Raw genomic sequence first — 24,050 nt, 5'->3', positions numbered from 1 at the left:
TCTAAAAAAAAAAAAAAAGAATATTAGATTGAGATTGATGGAAGGACATGGAAATGAAAGAAAGAAAATATTGGCCTCGTGGAAGCAGATTGTTTTTCAATCAAGCAGTCTCTCCATGGGTCTGGAGACAGTGCACCCAAGCACAGGAGGTTTGGGGGATTTTACAGGGCAGGAAAGTGAATTTTTGGAGTGAAGATCCCACCTGAGGAGCTACACCCCTGCCATCTGAAAGTTGTAAATACCAACAGGAGGTTGATGTGTTTGGTCTTCTCAAGACCTTCCTGGATCCAAATTTCCCACAGAATAGATTATCAAACTGTCCACTTTCCTGTCTAGAGTCTGAGGGTTAGCCCTTTGAAGGTAGAACAATGGGTTTCTACATACTTCACACTCACGTTCTTTTACTAGCAAGTACACTGGTACCATCATTTGTTGCAATTCTGAGTCCTTATTCATACCTTACCTTTGGTCAAAGCCTCCACTTTACCCAGGTTTGCTTAATTAGTGCCCAGAGTTCCCCATGGCAGTCAGTAGTTCTGTCTTTTATGCTCCTATTGCTTATGATACTCTCTCCAACTCTTCTGTCATGATTTTTTTAGACAGGTATCCTAAGAATAATCCTCATGTATGTGAGGGCATTTATAGAGAGGTTTAACTTGTGGGAGATATCTAGGCATTATTTATAAGCTGCTCCTTATTTATAAGCTCATCCTCCCGTTGTCAAGACTTCTCCACCATGATTTATTCCAAGTGTATATCAAACTAAATGCTCTATCCCTGCCCTGTTCTCTTTGTCCCTCCCTTTCTTCAATTGCTTTCCTCAGATAGTTTGTCCTATACTGAATGACCTTGAAAATTATGGTCAGAGGTTTTACAGTCTTTCAGTTGTACTTTGATTTTTTTTTCATGGTTACATTGGCAGATGGAGGCTCAGCAGGTAAAGGGGCTTGCTGCCAAGCTTGATGACTGAGTCGGATCCCCCTGGAACACACCTTCTGAGAGGAGAGAAGCAAGGTGTTCTCTGACCTCTACACATGTGTACACACATATAAATAAATAATAGATAAATGCCAGTGAAATAGTAGCTGATTTGACCTAGGAAGAACACAGAAAAAAGTGCAGTTTCCCTTCTTCATGCACCAGGGAACTTTCTCAAAGTTTTCTTGTACCTTGGTTATTGATCTTCTTCACCCAACCTTGGTAAGCTTGTCAGTCTTTCTACTGTGAAATGACTGCTTTCTCCTCATTTTTCATCCAATGTTTTTGAAAGGAAGTCACCATACACAGTACATACTTGAGTAGGAAAGTGTCTTCATCTTCTAAGAGAAAACTACCCACATAAATTATTTAAGATTCTTCCTGGAAGAATTCCTTCTTATTCCCAGCCTGGTAATTCATTTGGCCCTTTACTCATCAGTATGGATTTTGTGCTATTTGATTATACTCAGGTGTATAATCCAAAGCTTTCTTGTAATCACCCTAGGTCTGTCATTGAACATCTTCTGTCTGCTTGCTATGCTTCTTTGGTATGTCCTCACCATGGTGATATTTTAACTTCCTCACTGTTTAAGACACACTTTGTGGTAATATAAGATGATTCTTCCTTGCCTTTTTTTCTCTTGTGTCAGTCATTAGAATTATTATCTCCAAGAAATATGAATTCTCTTTTCAGAATTATGATAGATATCACTATCTTTGGTTTATTTATTCCCTATTCACAATAGTCACAATATGGAACCTATCAATATGTCCATTAACAGACAAGTGGATAAAGACATACCATAGGATTTTGTTGTAAAAATGTAAAATAAAATGAAGCAATGATATCCACAGGAAAAATAGATGGAAGTAATAATCATTTATTGAGCAAAATGAGCTAGACTCAAAATGACAAGCATGATGTTTTATCTCATGTGTAGAATCTAGAATAGGTTGTCTGTGTGTATAACAAAAGGGGGGGTCACACTGCATTCATGTCAAGAAGCAGAGAGAGACATAAATAGTGCTGCTCAGCTTGCTTCTTCCTTTTTACTTCTACCTTGACCCAGCCCGTGAATGATGCCTGCCACATTCAAGGTAGGCATTCCCACATCAGTTAAACCCCACTGTAAATGCTTTCATACATGCCTAAAGGAAATGAGTCTCCTAAGATATTCTACATCCTCTGTCCTATCTTTTTTTCCCCTTTAACGCTAACAAGGAATGAGGAACACAAAGGGTAAAAGAATACATATTTGTGTGTGTGTGTGGTTATATGTGTGTGTGTGTCATGAAAGTAGAGCAAGAGTTATTTGTGCGATGGATGGAAAGAAAAAGGTATGAAGGAGCAGCATGAGGTGACAATGAGGTACATAAGAAAAATATAATGATACACATATGAAAACTTTCACAGTGAATTCCATTTTTGTATGCTAACAAATAAATTCATTTAAAAAGGTAGATTAATTAATTTAAAATAATATAAACAATAACAAAAGTAAAAATCTAGGAGTTAGGTATGCTCATTGTACTATGACCTTTCAAGGTATGCTATTTTACATTCTCTCAATTGATAACATAGAAACACATGTACATATACTAATGTATGTATACTGGACATTGTGTGTATATACAATGACAAGCATTTTATGAGGAATAATCTACATTAACACTCATTTATGCACAGTACATATTGGTATCTGTGGTTCTAAGCCATTAACAGTGGTTCATTCTTGCCCCAGCTCATCTTCTCTGTTAATTCCCTCCCAAGACCTGCCTTCTGCTGTCTATAATTTATCTGATTGTCAATCTGAGTTTGTTAACCCTTGTTTCTATTGGAAACAACTTCGTCAAGTAATTTGCAGTGCTTATGCACAGTTTTTTTTTTTTTTTTGGCCCTTAGTCTTATATATGTTATTTATTTATTTATTTATTTATTTATTTATTTTGGTTTTTCGAGACAGGATTTCTCTGTGTAGCCCTTGGCTGTCCTGGAACTATGTAGACCAGGCTGGTCTCGAACTCAGAAATCTGCCTGCCTCTGCCTCCCAAGTGCTGGGATTAAAGGCGTGCGCCACCACAGTGCCCGGCTTTTTTTTTTTTTTTTTTTTTTGGACATGTTATTTATTTACAGTATTACTTAGTTGAGTGATTTTCGTCCTTAAACTCTTTAAGGAGGTCATTTTAGACATTTATAAGAAAAGTTAGAATCTATGGTCAAAGGCTGCAAGTTATTAAGAGATTCTCTGGCCTGACTCATTTTTAAAGAAAAGTTTGCAAACATTAAAATATGTGACTATTTGTCCTGTCAAGATTAGTGTTTTTATAAATACTCATCTATATAATACACATCTTATCAACTTGGTTTTCTAATCATGCACTTAGTATATGCAAAGCAACCAAATCCTTACTTAAAATCAAGTTTGTGGCTCAGTCCTTTGTGTAAATGAATTGCACTCTGTCTTATGCATAGTCTTAGATTCTTCAGTTTCAAGATGTCTTCATTATTGTGCCTCTTTTATGAGTAACATGGAATAGTATCAAGCAAATATGTCAAGTTAGCACCAGAAAAGTCAGTATCAAAAGAGTATGCTCACTATTTTCAAAAAAGTACCAGTTTAGCAACAAAATTTATGGTCAGATTAAATGAAGGTCATGTTTTGTGGTATACTGACTTTCTGGTTAAAATATTCTAGACTTCTATAAGACTAGGTTGTCAAGTACATATGTCCCATAGTGTCTTGTCTCCAAGCAAATTGTTCACACGGATACTGTATTTGAAGGCCAGGCCTCTGGTGTTTCCTGGGGGATTAGAAGATTCAGATGTGTTAAATTCCATACTGAATTCATGTTAAGGAGACTGAATATATTTTCCATTACCTTTCTTCACTATACCATTTTCCACAAAGCAATAGAATTTTAAATGGTAAATATGAACATTTTTATGAAGATCTTTCTAGAAATTCAAAGAGAAAGGAATCCCAACCTTCTAAGAAAAACTTTGTGCTTGTAGGAAAATTGGTCCCTATTGTACAGTGTGGCTCAGTTTGGACAAACAGGAAGAGAAGGTCCGAATACCTCAGTATGAGGTCGTGTGAATGAACTCTGGCAAGGAAACAATTCGAAGCCACTAGCACTCACTCTTGAAACTGGTTCTACTCAGAACTCAGGATTATGAAAAATTTTATTTTTTTAAGGAATTGATATAAGTTTTGTTTCTTTGTTGCAGTACAATTAATGTAACTGCTGGGGTCTATTCTTTAACTCTAATTATAAAATGGGCTTAGAATTTAAATTTGTTTTAGTTAAGTACCTAGGCTTAATAATACTCATGTCATGGTTTTAATAGTTTACCTTTATGTTGTTTAAGACATGTAGCTTAAGTATATTTTATAGAGGATAGACAAGGCTATACCACACAAACACAAACAAGGAAAGTTTGAACAGAAATAATATTAGACCTCCATGTGATTCAGAAAATAGCATTTACTATAAAAATAATTCTACAATGTCATAACTAAATTTCACCAGAAAGTTATAAAATTTTTAAGCACTTAAACACTGGTATGGTGATGCACATCTTTAATCTCAGCACTTGAGAGACAGAAGCAGGAAGATCTCTATGATGTCAAAGACAGCCTGGTCTATGAAGCAAATTACAGGCCACCCAGAACTACTAAGTGAGATCCTGCCTCAAAACAAAATAAAACAACTATAGGTTTGGAATCTGGAATGCACCTTTAATCCCAACACTCTGGATAGAGAAGCAGGTGGAGTTTTGCAAGTTCAAGGCCAGCCTCATTCTGGCAAGCCATGGCTACATAAGACCTTGTTTCAAAAAAGAAAAACAAAACAAACAAACAAATGAGTTTATGGAGAAAAGTAAGATGTCTTAGGAGACCAAGGCAAACTGACACTCTGAGTTCAATGTCAGGACCTCATATAAATGTAGGAGAGAGATATCTACACAAGGCTGTCCTCCAACTGCTACATGTGCATGATGGCAGTCACATACCTCCCTCCATACACACACACAACAGACACATACACACATACACACACTTTTTTTTTTTAAACTTGGGGACTGGAGAGATAGCTCAGTGGTTAAAAACCAGGCTGTTCTCCCAGAGAATTCAGGCTCTATTCCAGTACCCACAGGGCAGCTCACAACCATCTGTTGTTATAGTTCTAGTTCTCATATACTCTTCTGGCCCCAGTGGTTACCAGACATACACAGGGTGCACAGACATATACATAGAACACTCATACACAAAAAAATAAAAAGTACTATAAAAAGCTCAGTTCACAAGTATATATTAAAGTGAAAAATTAACAATAGGTAGCATGAATACAATTTTATATACTATAAATATTTATGACATATAATAAAATATAAAGCAAAATTAATGGATTAAATGGGGTAGTTGAAAAAGCTACCACCATTGGAGATTTTAATAGGCTCACCTCAGAAATTGCTAAAATAACCAGAACAAAAACTTAAAAAGTGGTATGCATACAAATTGCCAACTGTATGTATAGGCATTCAGACTAGAATAATTCAATGGCCTTACAATATCCATTCTCATAAAGTTTCAAGCATACAAGATAAGAGAATAACAAAACCTACAATAAAGAAACAATTTAGAAGGTTAATGAGATCAATAGCAGTTCCCTCTGGGGGGGGAAACAGACAAATTCCTGAGGTTTTGAGAAAGCGATGTGGCAGAGAGGAGAGAGACTGTCTACCCTCAGTGTTCTGACCTGTGAACATCTGAATGATGAATGGCCTAACACTCACTGAAAAAAAACAAGCCTGAGATGACCAGCAGTCCAGTGCCAGGGTGTTACAGGATATTTGATTATTGTACATAGAAAAGCTAATTGTTAGCAAAATATAAAAGCTTTAATAGATGCTGTATTAGTCCGATGCAGTTAGGTATGTCCTGAAGAGATGCAGGATGGGTGTACCTCTAAAAACCTCCATAGATAAGAATGCTAATGCATGGAAAGGTGCTGACTATTTTAAGGCAAGTTGCTTGGGAAAGAGCTTGTGATCTTTGCCCTATGACCCCAGGAAAAGTCAGCTGTGGTCTTGAGCTACCCCTACTGTATCGGTGAAATGGTTCAACCTCTGCTGGCTTGGCTTGGACCCACCCTCCCATGATTGTGACATAGTTCTTTCTGCCAAGGGTTCTCTTTTTTACGGCTATGAAGAGCCTTCATGGAAGGAGCTCCAGGTAAGATATGTAGATTTTCTCTATGGGCTTGCAGGAACCACACAGAAGCATCTGTCAGGACACAGGTAAAACAGGATTCTCAGAAAGAGAGCTAAGGAGTCCTGTGGTGTTTGGAGGACCTCCAGAGGAAGGTAAATTAGCTCAGTAGAATGACATAAATACATAGTTCTAAAGGGTTAGCAGTGTAGTTATAGCATCAGGCTTGTAATTAGATATTTTGGATATAGTTAAGAAAATAAAGTTACTCCACTGACTCAGTTTATACCTCCCATGTCATTATTTGTATAAATATCAAATAATTTAAACCATTAAATATTATACCAGGGGGTCTGGACAGGGAGCTAGCCTGAGATGACCACCAGTCTTGTAGGTCCAGACAAGCTTCTAGATTGGAGAGTGAGTCTGAATTAGAAAAATCCCTCCTGTCTGTCACTGTGCCAATACCATGCAGTTTTTATCACTATTGCTCTGTAGTACAACTTAAGGTCTGGGATTGTCATTCCACCAGAGGTTCCTTTATTGTTGAGAATAGTTTTAGCTATCCTGGGTCTTTTGTTGTTCCAGATGAATCTGCCAATTGCTCTTTCTAAGTCTGTGAAGAATTGAGTTGGAATTTTGATGGGGATTGCATTGAATCTGTAGATTGCCTTCGGTAAGATGGCCATTTTTACTATATTAATCCTGCCAATGCATGAGCATGGGAGATCTTTCCATCTTCTGAGATCTTCTTCAATTTCCTTCTTCAGAGACTTGAATGAAATGGTTACACTTAAATGCTCCTTAAGCAACTGTTTAGGTTTTACTTTATTTGTCTGAATTTTCCAGAAGAGCACTTTTGTTTCCTATGCCATTGTCCCTTTACATAGCCTAACTTGAGAAGGATCATGAAATGAGAAGCTTAAGGACATTTGATCTATTGTTTTTTTTATCAACTTGACACAAAAGTACCTTCGTCAGGTTGACCAGGAAGCAAATCTGCCTTGTGTTTTCTTGCTTAACGACTGATGTGGGAGAGTCCAGCCTACTGAGACAGTGCCACCTCTGGCCAAGAAGTCTTGGGTAGCATAAGAAAAGAGCAAGAACCAAGCAGTGCTTCTCTGTGGAATCTGCTTTAGTTCCTGCCTTGAGTTTTCTGCCTTGATTCCCTTTATGGTGGACTGATAGCTGTAAGGTGAACTAAACTCTTTCCTTCCAAAGTTGTTTTGGTCATGGTGCACAGCAACAGAAAGCAAAGTAGGCCAGCATTCCGTGTAAGTTCTCGACAGAGACAAAACTCATGAGATTTATGTCACTTAACCTGCACAAAATTGTGAGTGAGGCTACATGTCTATACACATTGGCCTCCCACCTGAACATTCCAGAAACTAGCATGCAGAGTATACAACTTCAAGGTGATGTGAAGATATAGACATTTTCGCCGATGACAATACTACTTGCCAGCAAAGAGTGCAAAGCTAAATCTCTTTTTCTTTCCTACAATGCTTGCAGAGTTGATTTAGAAGAGTTATAGTACAACATCATAAACTCAGGAAGCACAGTTGTGTGTAATCACTAAGATCACAGGAAATGGAAGCAGAACTTCTCTACAGCAGAAGATGCTATCAGAAGCCAAAGGTGACATACAGGGCTCCTAATGCAGACCCTGCACGGATGAGGTTGCATCCTCTAAAATACTCCCAGAACTCCTACACAGCAGGAAAAAGCTAAGGATGAAATTAACAGATGGAGGATTGGTAAAGATCTTTTCCCAACCTGTTGGTTGCCATTTTGTTGCAGTGACAGTGTCCTTTGCCTTACAGAAGCTTTGCAATTTTATGAGGTTTCACTTGTCAGTTCTTGATCTTAGAGCATAAGCCATTGGTGTTTCATTCAGGAACTTTTCCCCTGTGCCCATGTGCTCAAGGCTCTTCCCCACTTTCTTTTTATTAGTTTCAGCCCTTATGTGGAGGTCCTTGATCCACTTGGACTTGAGTTTTGTACAAGGAGATAAGAATGGATTGATTTGCATTCTTCTACATGCTAACTGTCAGTTGAACCAGTACCATTTGTTGAAAATGTTCTTTTTTTCCACTGGATGATTTTAGCTCCTTTGTGAAAGAACAAGTGACCATAGTGTATGGGTTCATTTCTGGGTCTTCAGCTCTATTCCACTGATCTACTGCTTGTCACTGAATCAATACCATGCTTTTTTTTTTTTTTTTTTTAAATCATGATTGCTCTGTAGTACAGCTTGAGGTTAGGGATGGTGATTCCCCCAGAAGTTCTTTTATTGTTGAGAATAGTTTTTGCTATCCTGGGTTTTTTGATATTCCACATGAATTTGCAAATTGCTCTTTCTAACTATGAAGAACTGGGTTGGAATTTTGATGGGGATTGCATTGAATCTGTAGATTGCTTTTACCAAGATGACTATTTTTACTATATTGATCCTAACAATCCATGAGCATGGGAGATCTTTCCATCTTCTGAGATCTTCTTCTATGGGCTAAAGACTTAAATACACCTTTCTCCCTAGAAGGTTCTGAAAATATGCTTGCATTGCTAATCATCATTGAGATGCAAGTTAGCCCCAGCCCACATGGCTACTGGGAAAATTAAAAGTAAGAGTAAATATTTTTGAGGAATTAGAAACTGAAACCCTAACATACTTGATGAAAATGCAAAACAGTTTAACTAGTGTGGAGAACTATGCAAGTTCTATTAAAATACTTTAAAGTGCTAGGTAACCTAGCAATCCTACTTTCAGGTTTTTAGCCAATCAATTAAAATCAGGGCTTTGAAAGGATATTTGGGGAAGGGAGATTCCTATCAAGCTTGGTGACCTAAGTTTGATCCCCAGGGCCCACCTTGTAGAAAGAATGAACTAACTCCTGCTGGTTGTCCTCTTACTTCTGCAGTCCTGACATGACATTATCCCCCAATGAATAAATACAATTTTAAATTTACAAAAGGAAAGGAAAGATGTTAATGAGACCATAGTCTCATGGTCATTTAGTATACTAAAACAGCTGAGCCATTAAGACAACCTGAGTGTCAATGAAGAAACGACCTGACAAACATAATGTAGTAAGTATGTATCATGGAGTATGATTCAAATTTGGGAAAACAAGTAAATCTTCAATACACAGCAACATGAATGAACTTATAAAACTTATGTTAAGCTAAAAAAAACCCAGCCCCCCCAAAAAAAGATAGTTATATGATGATTGATTCTACTTATAAGGTAGCTAGAATAGGAATATTCACAAAATGCAGAACATAACAGAAGGATGCCAGAGATTGTGGAGATGGAACATTAAGGGACACTCATCAGTGGCCAAGATCCAGTTAGGCAAGATGGGTTCAATTCAACTGAGAGATTTGCTGCTCAAAACTATACCAATAGCTAGCAATAATACACTAGTAGACTCAAAAGATCATTAAGAGTCTAGATCTCACATTGTGTGTTTACCACAATGAAATAAAATGGAAAAATAAAATTGGTTTTACCCTTGCTGGAATATATGTGGGCATAACTTAGAAGCTGTGTGGATGGTAAATGAGAGGCCAGAGGAGCGCCTGCTGTTACCTCAACTTCTAAGTCACATGCATACAGGAGTGATTAGAAACAAGAGTATCAGCTTAATATTCCAAATGCCAACTAAACTGGTATGAACCAGAGACACAGCATCACCTCATTCAGTAATGTAATGAAAATGTTAAAGTAAAAATCGCTGAACTGGGGCTTTCAAGTAATTTTCTTAAATTTGGCATCTGAGCATAGAAGTCTGATCATAAGAATCATATTGTCAGGGAGGCATCCCCACCAAGATGCTAAAAGACTGAAAACAAATGCAGTTTCTGGAATTAGTTTAATTCTCTGTAGAAGAAGGTTCTGTAACAAAGTGAGCATAGGAGAGGCTATATAGAAGTGGGACTGATTCAGGCTTCCACCATGTGGTCACATAACACACACCTTCACGGATGAGAACAGCTGTCAGGGAAAAGTAGACTGTTTAAAAATCAAATCAAACTTGAATAAAATATGGGTCAAAATACCATGTAAAAATGAAAAATTCAGAGGAAGAACTATTTAGTATAATTTTATATATGCTGAAATTGCAATGTGGGTGTCTGTGTGCACGCACATGCACGCATAGAAGCAAAAATATCAGAATTCAAGTTAAACTGTTAAAAATAATCTAATTTGTGGAGAAGAATGAGAGGGAAGAATCAAGTTTTGTGTCACTTGTGGCAGTGATGTAGTTTGTACATATCTACTACACACACATCGGCAATCAAAAATGCTTTCCAATTGGGGAGCACAACGGAAGCAGCAGTGTGTCAGCATCCACTCTTTGTTCAGAAAACGTCAGCCATTAAACCTCAGTAACTGACTCAAAAGCCACACAGGCTGTGCTGAAATCCTGTCTCTGGCTTTCTCCTTTTCCATGCAAGCCAAAAAGTTCAGGCTAGATCAAAGGCAGTGTTTGTGTGTGCACTCCTTAAATCAAGCATGATCAAGCATGGAAAAATCTATGTGGGGACAAAGGTATATTAAAGCAAACGAGAATATGGCCAGCAAGCTCAGGATGGGTCATCCCAGAAAGTCCTATAGAAAAGTGAGTGGTCTAACAAACTTAGAGCTAGAGAGTTTCATGGAAGGAAGTTGGATGATCATTCCCCAAGGAAGAGAATCAAAACCAGTCCATCCAGTGTTGGCTTTGTAACCAATTGTAGGGTTTGACTATGGCTGCTACTCTTACCAGCAGCAGGCAGTTGGAAAGTTGCTCAACCACTCTGATCTCAGTTTCTTTAGCAGTAAAAATGTAGAGACCAATAGAATCTACTTCAGAAATTGGTCACATGGATCAAAGACACAGGGCTTCAACTCAAGATAAAGCCCTCAACACAAGGCTTGGCATTGTTTCGTGAAGAGACCCCAAATACCTTGTATTAAAGAAAGAAGTAACAGAGAAGAGCAATATGCACAGAGCAAGACAGAAACAGGCAGCTGTTTGTGTACTGAACAGGAGCATCGAAGATACCTTTATTAATACATATCACAGACGTTCACATCATATATGAGAATTGCAGCAAATTCTATACACTAACAGATGGAATCAAATACAAGCCAATTTTATTATGGTAGCATATGACACAGTATAAAATAGGAAAATTCTACACAATATAAAAAAACTCAGCAACCATTTGTCAATGGTTTCTCTTCTGTCTCATGTTTCCAGCATTTATTCATCTCACAGGTGTTGTGTCAATGTGCAGGGCAAGTTTCCAGCATGCTAATTTCTCCTTTTTTCTTTCATATGACTTCCCAGTACCCTATCCTATTGAAATTCTGGCTCATGAATAAGTACTACCACTTATAACCATAGGGGTGAACAGAGAGATGCACATGTTCAAAGCCGGAAGACTCTCACACATCCTGGTTCTACTATATCTTAACCTGTGGTCTTGGGTACATTGTACCATTTCTTTGTTCTTTCCTTTTGGTAAACAAGAATGCAACCCCAGCCCCATCTGATCATTGCTATGATCACTGAACTACTGTGTTTCAAATGTTCAGCAATCAGTGTGAACTTCGTTTCCCCTGCTTTTCCAGAAGGAAACATGATGACCATCATGGCCCTAATTTTACAAATAAAAAAGTTTATTTCCCAGATGTTTTTTTTTAAAAGAACACCCAACATTTCATTTCTACTGCTCTCATTTCTCTTATAAAGACTTTAGGAAGAAAAAGAAAGCTCAGCAGAATAAGGGAATATTTTCCTCTTTTTAATATGGGTAAGCTATGGAGACTGTGAAAGTCAGAGTGAGCATTATGAAGGACAATCAGCAGTCTATGAACTCTTAAAAACAGTAGTTCTGATTCTCCTAGATTTCCACAGCAGAACATGAATGTTCCATGTGTTTTGGTACCCAAATCTCTAGAACACAGTACACATCTGTCCACTTCAAGTTGGATCTCCTGAAATGCCTGCCCATGGGGCTGGCATCTGATTTGTAGAGCAGCACACAGCTGTACTGAAGCTCCAAGTCTCTCACATTAGTCACTCAGACCTGTACAACAATGAATTGTTTGTGTTGTGACTCAGTACCTTTGTTTCAGACTTCTGTTATTTCCTTGTTCTGAAGCATCGTGTTTTGCGTTGGTGAAAGACTGAGGAATTCAACAGCCTGTACCTTATGGCTGAGAGACAGAAATGGCAAGCTTTACACCCATAAGGAGATAGAAAGTTAATGCTACTAATTTAAATGGCCTATAAAACATTTGCCATGATAAAATGGCTGGAATATTATTTCTGTATTTAAGCAAATGTATGTGTACTTGTTTGTCTCACTTCAAGCTCTTACCATATCCAGAAAATGCAGGAAGCATGAAATGTGCTAAGGTTTAGCCACTGCTGACCCACGTGGAAACCAAGCATTGGACTACAGAGTTGCTGTTAACTGCTTATAGCTATCTATACCCATTGTCATTACTATAGGAATGGTTAAGTCATAATCTAGTTATTTTGCATTCAGACACATTTAAAATTAATATATTTATTTTATGTGTATGGCTGTTTTGTCTGCATAATGTCTGTGTATCACATTCATGCCTGGTGACTGCAAAAACTCCAAAAGGGTTTTGGAAATGAGACTGAAGTTACAAATGGTTGTGACTTGCCATGTAGGTGCTGGGAATTGAACTCAAGTACTATAGAAAAACAGCCAGTGTTCTTAGCCTCCAAGCCTCTTCCTCAGATCCAGGTACAGAGAATATTCAGAACAGACCTTCCCCTGTGCTTCTTTGGACTAGCACTGTGTGACAATTCCATCCAGTGTGATAAAAGGCACTCCTACGCTTAGTTTTCCTTGACAGTTCAGAGTATATTTTATAAACACCTCAATCGATCTTCTGTGTCCCAAGTACTAAATGCTTGGTTCTGCTTAGTATAGATCATTTTTCTCAGAAGCAAAATCTTGTTAGAATAATGCTTAATTGTGTATACCTTGGGGCTTTGTAAGGGTCACCCTAAAAACTGCTTATATTATCCTACCATGTTTTCATAGTTGGAGAGATTATACCAAGAGGCAATTAAAGAAAAGAACTACATATTTTCTTTTTTCCAAATCATGATAGTTTGAATGGAAACTAATTTTAGGCAGTTTATGAAAAGATGGAGTGAGAGGGAGAAGGATTAAAAAGAGAGGAAGAGGGGGAGACGGGAAAAAGAGATAAAGGAAGGGGGAGAGAGAGAAAAGGAGGGAAGGGAGGAGGGAGGAAGAGAGGGAACACAAAGCTCAAGCCCAAGTGGATCAAGGACCTCAGCATAAAACCAGATACATTGAATCTAATAGAAAGAAAAGGCAAATAGTCATGAATGCATCAGCACAGAGAGATTTTTCCTGAACAGAATCCCAATGGCTTGGGATCTAAGATCAACAATTGATAAATGGGACCTCATGAAATTGGAAAGGTTCTGTAAAGCAAAGGACATTGTCAGTAGGACAAAATGGCAACCTACAGATTGGGGTAAAAAAAAAAAAAGAAAAAATCCTACAGCCAATAGAGGATTAATAGCCACAATATATAATGAACTCAAGAAATTAGACAACAACAACTCAAATAACCTAATTAAAGAATGGGGTACAGAGCTAATCAGAGAATTCTCAACAGAGGAATCTCCAATGATGAAGAAGCACCTGAAGAAATGTTCAGCATCCTTATTCACCAGGGAAATGCAAATCAAAACAATCCTGAGACTGTTATTAGAAACTGCTGCCTAAATAGTCCAGTTTTATGTTGGGCCCAACCTGAAACAGCAGGCTCATTCAAGTTGCTTTTTCAGTTTGGTCTTGTTTTTTCGACTGCACTATCTGCCCCCTGCCACCCTCAATCAGCACTGATCTCCTCCATCCCTCTGATTTACACCTTTGTGTCTACTCAAACATAATTCCCTTACTTAATCTGTTCTGGGAGGTTGCCTCCTATGTCTGCCCTTGGCTTAGTCTCAAAACACATTTCTCACAAGTTTCAGGAAGACCTATTTTCCTGGAACGTTCTCCTAGGCAGTGACGTGAGTAGTGGCTTTGTTCCAGTAGCATCCTTGGTCTGAATGCCTCTGGATGTAATCCCTACAACTGTGAAAACATGGTAGTGCAGAACAGTATAAACCTCCTCAGATCTGACTAGGACCCAGGGTCCCTTCCCACACAACAGCTGGTCCCTTCCTGTCTGTATTGAGACCTACGTAGGGACAGTGAAGCAATGTCGGCATGCCTAAGACTCAGTCCTTCAATTTTGGGCCAATTATTTTTCTAGGCAGTACATCAACAACTTTTCTTTCCCATTTGCAAGTGAGAAGAATCTTACAAAACTATCTATGAAAGAAATATAGGTGACTATAAAAGGCTGTTCTAAATGGCCTAAATAGATAAGCATATTTTTCATGATTGGAAAGGAAAGGTGTAAAGAGAACTTAATCCAATCATGTTTACACATACGTTGGGCATCCCTAGGAAATGAAAAGTTTCTGTCAGTAGGATACAGTTTTAACAGAGGATGGTAATTTGGGTCAGAATTTCCAGCGTGAGTTTCATGTAGGACAGCATGCAAAATCTTAATAGAACTTATTGTCTTACAGCTCTCACTTCTCTCTATCTCCTGGGCCTCTGAGAGAAGGAAATTGGTAAACCTGCTCTTCTTTCTGTACTTTATTGTTTGTGTTGCTCTTCTCTCTGGTACTTCCTGTTTTCAAACCGACAACAAGGGCTGAGATAGCACACTACCTTGTATTCTTCTGAGCAAAGTTCCCTGAGGAAAACCAGTGCTGGATGTGTCCTGATGCCTCCCAGACAACTCAGAAAACTGACAAATAGATGGTAGCTGACATCTGCATGGAGCCACATCAGCTTGGTCCTGGGGGGAGAAGCTGAGGGCAGGTTCCCAGCAGACTTTATCTCTATGACACCTTATTAAGGTGGGAAAGGAAGCAGGAGTCTTGATTTCCCAATGAGCTAGTTCAAGTCAGCCAGCATGTTTTTTTCTCTTGTTTTGCTGTTCAGCCAGCTGGTCTGTAGAAATAAACTGGGTAAGCTGTTGTATGCTTCCTAAAGTGAACTCATCCTTAAAACCAAGTCCTGAAAAAGCAGTAAATTGGGAAGAAAGGTTCCAGTCCTGGGGAGACTTCACTTTCCTCCTTGTAAAGTGGAATGTCATTGCTAGATATCTGTGGAACTGTTGATAAGGTGTTGGAAGGGAGTTAAGTAACCAGGCTGGTGTCCTGAGTAGACCTCATTATAAGGTGGATGGGGTAAGGCTGGTTTACCTATGGAAGGAAGTGCTAGAATGGATCTTTTATTAAACTCCTACTCACCAAATTGATGGCGAAAATGTGTTTGTGTGTAATTTCACTGGATGTACCCACCCCCAAGCCTCACAAAGTAGTCAGTACACACTAAGTTATCAGGTTGGTGAGATGACTCAATGGATAAGAGCACTTACTGCTCTTCCAGAAGACTCCAATTCAATTTCCCAAGTCCCCATGTCAGTTCACAACCATCTGTAACTTCAATTCCAAGGGATCCAATGCCCTCTTCAGACTTCTGAAGACACAAGAAACCTGTATGCACACAGAACATCTAGACATATACAAAAAATCTTTTTTAAACTTTTTAAAGAAGAAATAAGTATGTCTTTAATTTTCCACATTAAACTGAACACTCATCTTTCTACTTGACTATTCAGGACATAGAAATATTAGTTATTTCAGATGGGTTTTGGGCAACCAAATCAAGCATTGTATAAGTCCTTTTAACTCTAATCTTTGAGTGCATGTTTAAAAACATGGGGCTAGAGAGATGGCTCAGTGATTAAGAGCACTGGCTCTTCCAGAGAACTGAGGTTCATTTTCTAGCACCCACTTAATGGCTTACAATCATCTGTACCCACAGCGCTCATATTTTCACACCCAATTCTGGCTTCCACAGGCACTGGGCACACACTTGGTTCAGAGATATGCATGCAGGCAAAATATTCATAGACATAAAAATCTACATGCTGATTACAAGTTAATTTTTAAAATTCTGTTATATGTTTTGGAGACAGAGTATTTCTAATGTATGTTTGCATATACATAGATAAATGGACTAATAAACTTCTAGACTTGACTTTGTGTATGCAAACATACATTAGAAATAATTCATCTTCAAAATTCTTTTCTTTTAACTTTGAAGTAATCAATTATAGACATCACAGTTCTTAAGGAACTTAAGAATAATTGTATTAAAAGACTACTTTTAAAAACTAACCTATGAATGAACATTTTTTCAAACAAAAATTTGTGACTTGTATTTGGAAAGCATTTTGGAGTCTACGTAGTAACTTGCTTAACTCAACTATAAAACCATTTGTTTGTTTGTTTTGCTTTGTTTCATTTTCCTGGACTGAGTCTCACCTTGTAGCCCTTAGTGGGCCTGGAACTCATTAAATAGACCAGGCTGAACTTAAATTCACAGAACTCCATTTGCCTCCATCTCGTGATACACATTTGTGTACCACCACACTTGGGTAAAACTTTTCTATTTTTTGTTAATCTTGTCTTAAATATATTCTGTCCTTTCTCTGCCATTGTGCTTGAAAAGGAAAGATAAGGAGTTAAATATCTCAAAAACCTTCTCTTTTCAATATCCGTCTCTACATGGCATTGAGCATCATCCACCTCAGTATCTATTGTTCATTCAGAGATTAGCATAGGCCAGGTTTTGCTTTAATATTAGTAAGCTTGTAGTTAAAATGTAAACGAATGAGTCTTCCTTTCTTGTCCCCAATCTGCCTGGATGCTCTTGAAATCTTACTGCATCAGTGAGTAGCAAGACATGATTTTCATAGGTTTCCCCTTTGTTGTGAGTAGTAAACATTTCATGATGTGTGTTTAATTTTCCTTAGTTTGAAAAGTCATTTTTTCCCTCTAGGGTCATTAGAGGATTCTTGTATTTGTCCACAGTATGAAGAAACTACCATCACACCTAGCAGAAAACTCAAAGCTTGATTAGATCAGCTCAACCTGGCTCCCAGATGCTGGGAATTAGGCAGTATCCAAGACCTCAGACCTTCAAAGCAACAGTAATCTGATTCATTGTAGTCCCACTTACAAGTTGCTCAGCAACATTAGGAAGCTGTTTTTCCCACATCTATAGCTGAATATAATTTCTCTGGGTGTTAATTTGTCAGTCTCTCCTTTATTGAAGCTTCTTAAATAAAGCATTGAGTATATAGTTATCAGCTTTCAAAAAATTATTTCAGATATTGTTTCTGCATTGCATGGATGGAATAATTTTGCTGAAAGTTACTGCCAAGGATTTAGAGGGTATGCCATAACAGTTGTATTTTCTCTTAAGGTAAGTCTTAGGGATCTACAAGCCCCATCTCTGTCACAGTAATCCTATACTCCATTGCAATGCTGCTGGTGAGCTCTCACCAGCAAAGCTGTGCCGGCATGCAGTGGTCAGCAAAAACAGGAACCATTGTGCCTGTCCCCAGTGTAGCCATAGAATGTAAGGAGTAGGTAGAATCAGGATTTTGCAAATGGCAACTTCTCATGACAGAAGGGATCTCACAGTGTCATTGCATCCACTTCTACCACTTCCTCAACTTTATAAATTGGAAAGGGGGTAGTGGGCAGTAACATTCTCCTAAAATCATATTATTTTAGGTGATCAACAATTACAAGCATTTCTGAATCTTGCTTTTGTAGTCTCATGATGCCTTAGGATTTCCAACTAAAATCTGTAGAGGATAAACCATGCCCTCATGCTCCCTTGGAAGAGCCTGCAGATGTTATTTGCTAGACTTGTATTTTACACTAAAATTACCTTTAAAAATAGTTGAAAACTCAAAATTACCTGCAGCAGTGCTTTGTAAATCTTGTAAACAGCTGATGTAGTGTTGTGTTGTGATTGACAAAAGTCCTAATCAGGGTTTCTTGCTTGTTTCAGCTAGCGGTTCAAAGATTTGCCAAAATTTAAGCAAATGGAAAATAAATGTTTAAAATGATCACTTATCAGGTTGATAGTGTTTGGCTTGTCCTATGCTCAAATAAGCCTATTACAGTTCATCGGCTCCCACTGAGTTCCCAAATCCAGACTTGAATAACCAGCTCTTGATGCCAATAAAGGTCGAGAGAGGCAACATTCCCTCCTAGCTACTACATAAGACTAAATTTTGGTGCCAACTTACAGAAGAGCACACTTTTAAGAACAGATAACTAATTGAATATACCACAGTACTGCTTGGGAAAATGAACAGTGTAATAATCTAATATTCTTAATTTTATATACATGAATATAGTGTATATCAACTTTTTACATGAGATACATACAGACAGCATTTAAACATTTTACTGAACGAATAAGAATTTACAACAATATTACTGCTTAGAGGGTGATACAATCTTAGATTAGATCTATACTTTAACAGAGAAAGAATTTAATAGCTTACAATAATAGAAACACCAACATTTAAAACAGACTTTATAAAATAATTTATATTTATATATTTATATATAAATTTCCCCTAACATCTATAGAGAGGAATTATTTGTATTTGTGAATGTGTGCAATGAATGGCATATTTTAAAATTTTAGGTAATAAAATAATTTAGAAGCAGTTCATGCAATGGTCCAAGCAAGGGGTGGTATCCATTGAGATACCCTCTTCCTTTGACATTAACCAGCATTAGAGAGATGGACCCTAAGTACCACAGGTATGTGTGAGTACAAGTCTCCATGTTACATTAGACAGGCATCAATATACACATGTTGTTACCCTTTCTTTCAAGTACAACTTCTGTTTGTCACAAGAGTAGTCAGGTACAGGCAGTGTGATTCCATGTCTTTCCTGGACTTCTACCGATCTTCACTCAAGGTAACTAACAGACCTTCCTTGTTTTCACAAGTTTACTTTGATACTTCACAGAGTGTCCCCCATGTCCTACGACATAAACATCCAGTAGGTAAGACTTGCCAGGCTGCAGATCTCTGATTGTCTCTGTGGTCACAGCTTTCTGCAGGTTTTGGCTGTGGAAGTATTTGCAAAGGACCTTCTCTGACTTCTTTCTGGTGTCTGGCCCAAGGCACTGGTTTTGCTCTCTTCTCTTCTGATCTTCACTGTAGTTTCCACCCACTTCCTTTCTGTAGATACAAAACTTTCTCCTTTCTTGGGTGCCAAGCCATGCTACTGTGACTGAAGAACAGGTACGTAGCTTGTCAAAGGCTTTGATCCTCGTGTCTTCGGGAAGAGAGGGGAATGCATGCTTACTGGGCCTGGTGGTAGCCAGTATTTTCAACATTGATGCTCCTTTCTTGTTGCCTTTCAGTCGAATGAGGTATTTTCCTTTGGGTTTTCCTCTTAACTGGAACTGCCGAATGCCTTCCACGTTCTGTGACAGAAGCAGCTTTCTGTCTCTTCTCACTTGGACTTGAACCGCATCCAGACAAGAGTAAATAAAGAAGGTGACTTTTTGGTGAGAGGAGACTGGAGCAAACCGCAGAAATTTTTTCCCCTTCCTTTTAACAAACACGTCTGTGACCCTCCCATCTTTGAGCTCCACTGTCTTCTGTTTCGCCTCCTTCTTGGTTCTGGCAAAGGCACCCACATAAGCTGTGCTCATGTTGGTGTTGGTATTGACCATGAAGACATCAAAGTAGTACTGGGTATCCGGCTTCAGGTCAGAGACTGTGAAAATATTTTTATTTCCTATGCAAATTTTTTGAATGTCAACCTTGGGCCTCCAGTAGACATTTCTCCCTACTTTGGGAGAAGGCTTTGCCAGGAAACTGCGATCTTTACCCAAAGTATCTGTTGGAAATCCAAAATGGGCAAAGTCAAAAGGGTTAAAGTCTAGGCCAGGTTTGGGCGCCACCATGAAGGTGTCATCTGCACTCATCTTTGTTTCCACTGCACAGAGGCTTTTGAAATTGTGCTCCTTGTTGATGACCACACAGTACTCTATGGGTTGTTTCAACATAGAGGCTGTGGGACTTGGCTTCCAGGCCAAAGTGACTATGGTACGTCCAACGGAGGTCACATCCACTCTTGGATCATATGGCAAGTCAGGGTATGGCTGGTCAGATTCTGGAGTGGTAGTGGCATATATTTTGAAATGTGTATCTTTCTCTGTTGAAAGAAGCTCCAACTGGTACAAACCAGATGGGGAACTTGAAGACAGAAAATACTCTACGTCATTGCCCTTGTAGGAGAACAGTTCTGTACCCTTCACATCAGTCACCTGCTGCTTCTGCTGGTCAAGTGGTTCTGGGTTACCTGGAGAACAAGGGAGAAATATAGGCTGCATGTTACTGAGGATTGCCAGTCTTGGATTGTGTTTTCAAACATCATATCTTCATGTCGAAGGCATGACATATTCCTAACTGAGACAATAGCACCAATGGAAGCAAGTTGAACATGAGGTCACTAATTTCTCACCACAGAGTTGCTTCTGTACTTCTTTCCAGTTTTTTCTTCTATGCTTTTTTTTGGGGGGAGGACAATTAATAACTCAATAAAATATATTGTCATACATATATGAATCTAGACAACTCTCTAGTTTTAGAACCTTATTTCTGCTTATGTCATAAAATAATACTATTGGTTTATCTTTTATTATTTAAATGATGCCCATATATGAATAACATTTTTCTTCTTTGGGACAGAATCCAGTTAGAGGAAAAGTTAGGTCAAAGACTAAACATTTTAGAGACTGTTAATCTGATGTGAATTAAAATGATTCAAACATGTTGCTTGCAGATGGTCAGCTATTATTCTTATTTCATGACTGTTAGTGGAACTGGATGACCTAATTAAAATATAGGGTATAAAGCACCAGTAAGGGTGTTTAGGGACCAGTGCTCAGAATTAGTTCCCAAGATAGTACAAAAGGAGTCTATTTTTTCCCATTGAAAAATATTTGGCTATTGTTAACATCAACACAATGCAGACATAAGCATACAGTTTCTAGAATCTGATGGAACACTGGTGAGCAGAGTGAACAATTGTTTTTCAGCTTCTTACCATAAGTTACGTGTGTAGAATGAACTTATTCTACAATTCTGGGAAAAATAGAACTGTCACATTTGTTAATGTCAGAGATCCTGTACTATAAGTCTTATTACTTACCAGTGGGCCCTTCCAAGATTACTGGACTACTATAATTTACAAGCATCCTTCTCATAGGTGCATATGGCAGATCTTTATCTTTCAGTTAAGATTCCCTTAGAAGGAGCTACAGCTGTTTTTCACTTGATCTCTGCTATCTACTTTCCAACTTCTCTATCATCTTTAAGTGACTAGTTCTTTACTTCTACAAACTTGCTTTTCTTTTTTTTATTAAATATTTTCTTTATTTACATGTAAATTTCTCCTTTCCAAGTTTCCCCTCCAAAAAACAAAGAAACAAACAAAAACAACAAAAACAAACCCCTGTTGCCTCCTCCCTCCCCATGCCTGCCACTCCACCCTCTCCCACTTGTTGGCCCTGGCATTCCCCTACACTGGGGCACAGAACCTTCACAGGGCCGAGGTCCTCTCCTCCTATTGATTGAATTTGCAATCCTCTACTATACACATGCTGCCAGAACAATCAGACCCACTCATGTGCAGTCCTTGGTTGGTGGTTGAGACCCTGGGAGCTCTGAGGGTACTAGTTAGTTCATATTGTTGTTTGTCCTAAGGGGCTGCAAACCCCTCAGCTCCATAGGTCCTTTCTTTAACTCCTTCATTGAGGACCCTGTACTCAGTTCAATGGATGGCTGTGAGCCTCTACATCTGTATTAGTCAGGTACTGTCAGAGCCTCTCAGGAGCAAACTTACTTTTCACTCTGGCCATTAAACACTGTTAAATGCCTCTCTGCTTCTTTGATGCACCCTCTATTCCCTAGAGATGAGACATTCTTCACCTTGTCTGAGCCGCAACACCAGTTATGGAGAGATTTTTTTTTTGTTAGACCCCCACAACAACTAAGCCAGAATGAACATCTGAGGCTAAACTCAAGCACCTAGGGCTTCAGACGCTGCAAGTAAGCAGACAGGCCTGCAGAGACTAGACACAGAGGCTGTCCAAGCTGCTCACCTCCACACCCCTATTTGCCTCTTTTACTTTAATTAGATCACCATCCTCTCATGCCATTTCTTCATTTCAAGCTCTGTTCACATGTATAACTGGGTTGTTTCCCTTACTTGTAGAAGGCTGTGCTCTTCAGAGGGCTTTCGACCGTCTTTCTGAGCTCGAAGGCTAGGTGGATCCAGCTGCTTACCTGATCCATCTGCACTGGACTCCTCAGGCAGCTCCTGGAGGCTGAGCTTCCACTCTAAAGGTGCATCACAAGGCGTCACTGTGACTGACAGTGGGGTGTTATCTTCTTCAACCATGAAGAAATACCTATGGGAAAGTTCAGACCCTATGATGATTCTAATAATGACAATCAAGACTTACCAGAAAAGCCACGTGGTTTTCAGTTTTACTCATTTAACACTTTTCAGAGAAAGTGAAACTATGAAAGTCCACGAGTTTAAAGTCCAAATGCAAATAGGTAGCCAAAGTTAATATCAACAAATACAATGAAGGTAACAAAAGGAGATTCAACCAACTGTTCTAAGTTCAAGATGAACTCTTGTCCATCTGTAGGGCCTCCACCATGAAATAAGTCATAGCCACTAAGCACTCCCGATGTGCCCTATAGCACTGTGCTTGGACAAATGTTTGTGCTACCCTGATGTTACTCTGACATGTCATCTGCTATGTCATAAAATCAGTTTCCAACATTATAGCCCTAAAACCATAGTACCTTTAGATTGCAAGATAACATAGCACATATATTTATTATTTATTTATTATAAACATGTAGAATTAAAAATGTTTGAAAATTTAAAACAGAATTTGAATGAAAATCAAAACATTCTGTTCTTTGTTTTTATCTCAGACATTTTTCAAGGTACCTCAGAAGATATTTCATGGAGAATAAAAATATCAGTAACCTATAAAAATGGTCATATTCTAACACTAAATTTCTTTTATAATTTTACTTAATTATCTTTCATAGGCTGTAACCTTGCAAATGAGGGAAACTGCTGTAGGAGTGGACTAGCTCACAGGCTCTACGAAGATGGAGGTGGGTGGGCTTCATTTCCTGTATGCTGTTTCAGCTCAGCATCCCTCGATTCTTCTCCAGATGCACACCACCAGCACACATGCCAGGCTGACCACGGTACCCAACTCCTACTCTGCTCTCTCTGATCACCTCTCCTGCATCCAGTCTCTCTAGTGAGCCTGGGTCTTCACATGAGCGTCCCTTCTCTACCTATTCTTGTTCCCATATCACTTCAGACACCCAAATTTACCTCTCACATGTTAACAACTCTCAGGTTTAAATCTCCAGCCCAAATTCTTTCCATCTTCAGTAAGACAGTGGCATTAAACTTAAGAAATCTTATCTGAATTTCTGCAGCCCATCCCCTTTCAGTAGATTAACTTCTGGTCACTCCAGATGAACATTTTAGAGTCTCTCTTGGTGTTTTGTTTGTTTGTTTGCTTTTTTGATTTTGCTTTGTTTTGTTTTACTTTGGCTTTGAAATACATGCAGACACTACTGTTTTCTCCTGGCTGCTCTAAATCTTCAGTCCCTCTTGCCTGAGACTTGTTATGGCCTCCTGATCAGGCTCCTGGTTTTGTAAATCTCAAACACAGCATTTCCCCTGGCTCAAAACCCTCTGAGATATGTGAGCTGCAGAGTAAAAGCAACAGAGCTGATGCTATCTCTCAGGTCCTTTCCTGATCCACCTCAAGTGCATGTGCCTTG

At 38.6% G+C, this 24,050-nt stretch overlaps 1 protein-coding gene and 1 pseudogene across 1 annotated transcript in view; one reads left to right on the top strand and one right to left on the bottom strand.

The window, feature by feature from the left end:
- Window positions 1-5,675: 5,675 nt before the first annotated feature.
- Window positions 5,676-5,773, top strand: LOC116100201 (annotated as a pseudogene).
- A 5,438-nt stretch (window positions 5,774-11,211) lies between these two features.
- Ndnf (neuron derived neurotrophic factor) overlaps window positions 11,212-24,050 on the bottom strand; it is a 45,567-nt gene continuing 32,728 nt past the window's right edge. The window contains exons 3-4 of the mRNA XM_031382081.1: window positions 22,509-22,633; window positions 11,212-20,520 (exon numbers count right to left, since the gene is read on the bottom strand). Coding sequence (XP_031237941.1) covers window positions 19,127-20,520; window positions 22,509-22,633 — 1,519 coding nt within the window. The 3' untranslated portion in view covers window positions 11,212-19,126. The remainder of the gene's footprint in view (window positions 20,521-22,508; window positions 22,634-24,050) is intronic.

This window comes from Mastomys coucha, unplaced genomic scaffold (genome assembly GCF_008632895.1).
Source record: "Mastomys coucha isolate ucsf_1 unplaced genomic scaffold, UCSF_Mcou_1 pScaffold20, whole genome shotgun sequence".
NCBI lineage: Eukaryota > Metazoa > Chordata > Mammalia > Rodentia > Muridae > Mastomys > Mastomys coucha.
This window is presented reverse-complemented; position numbering and strand designations above follow the sequence as displayed.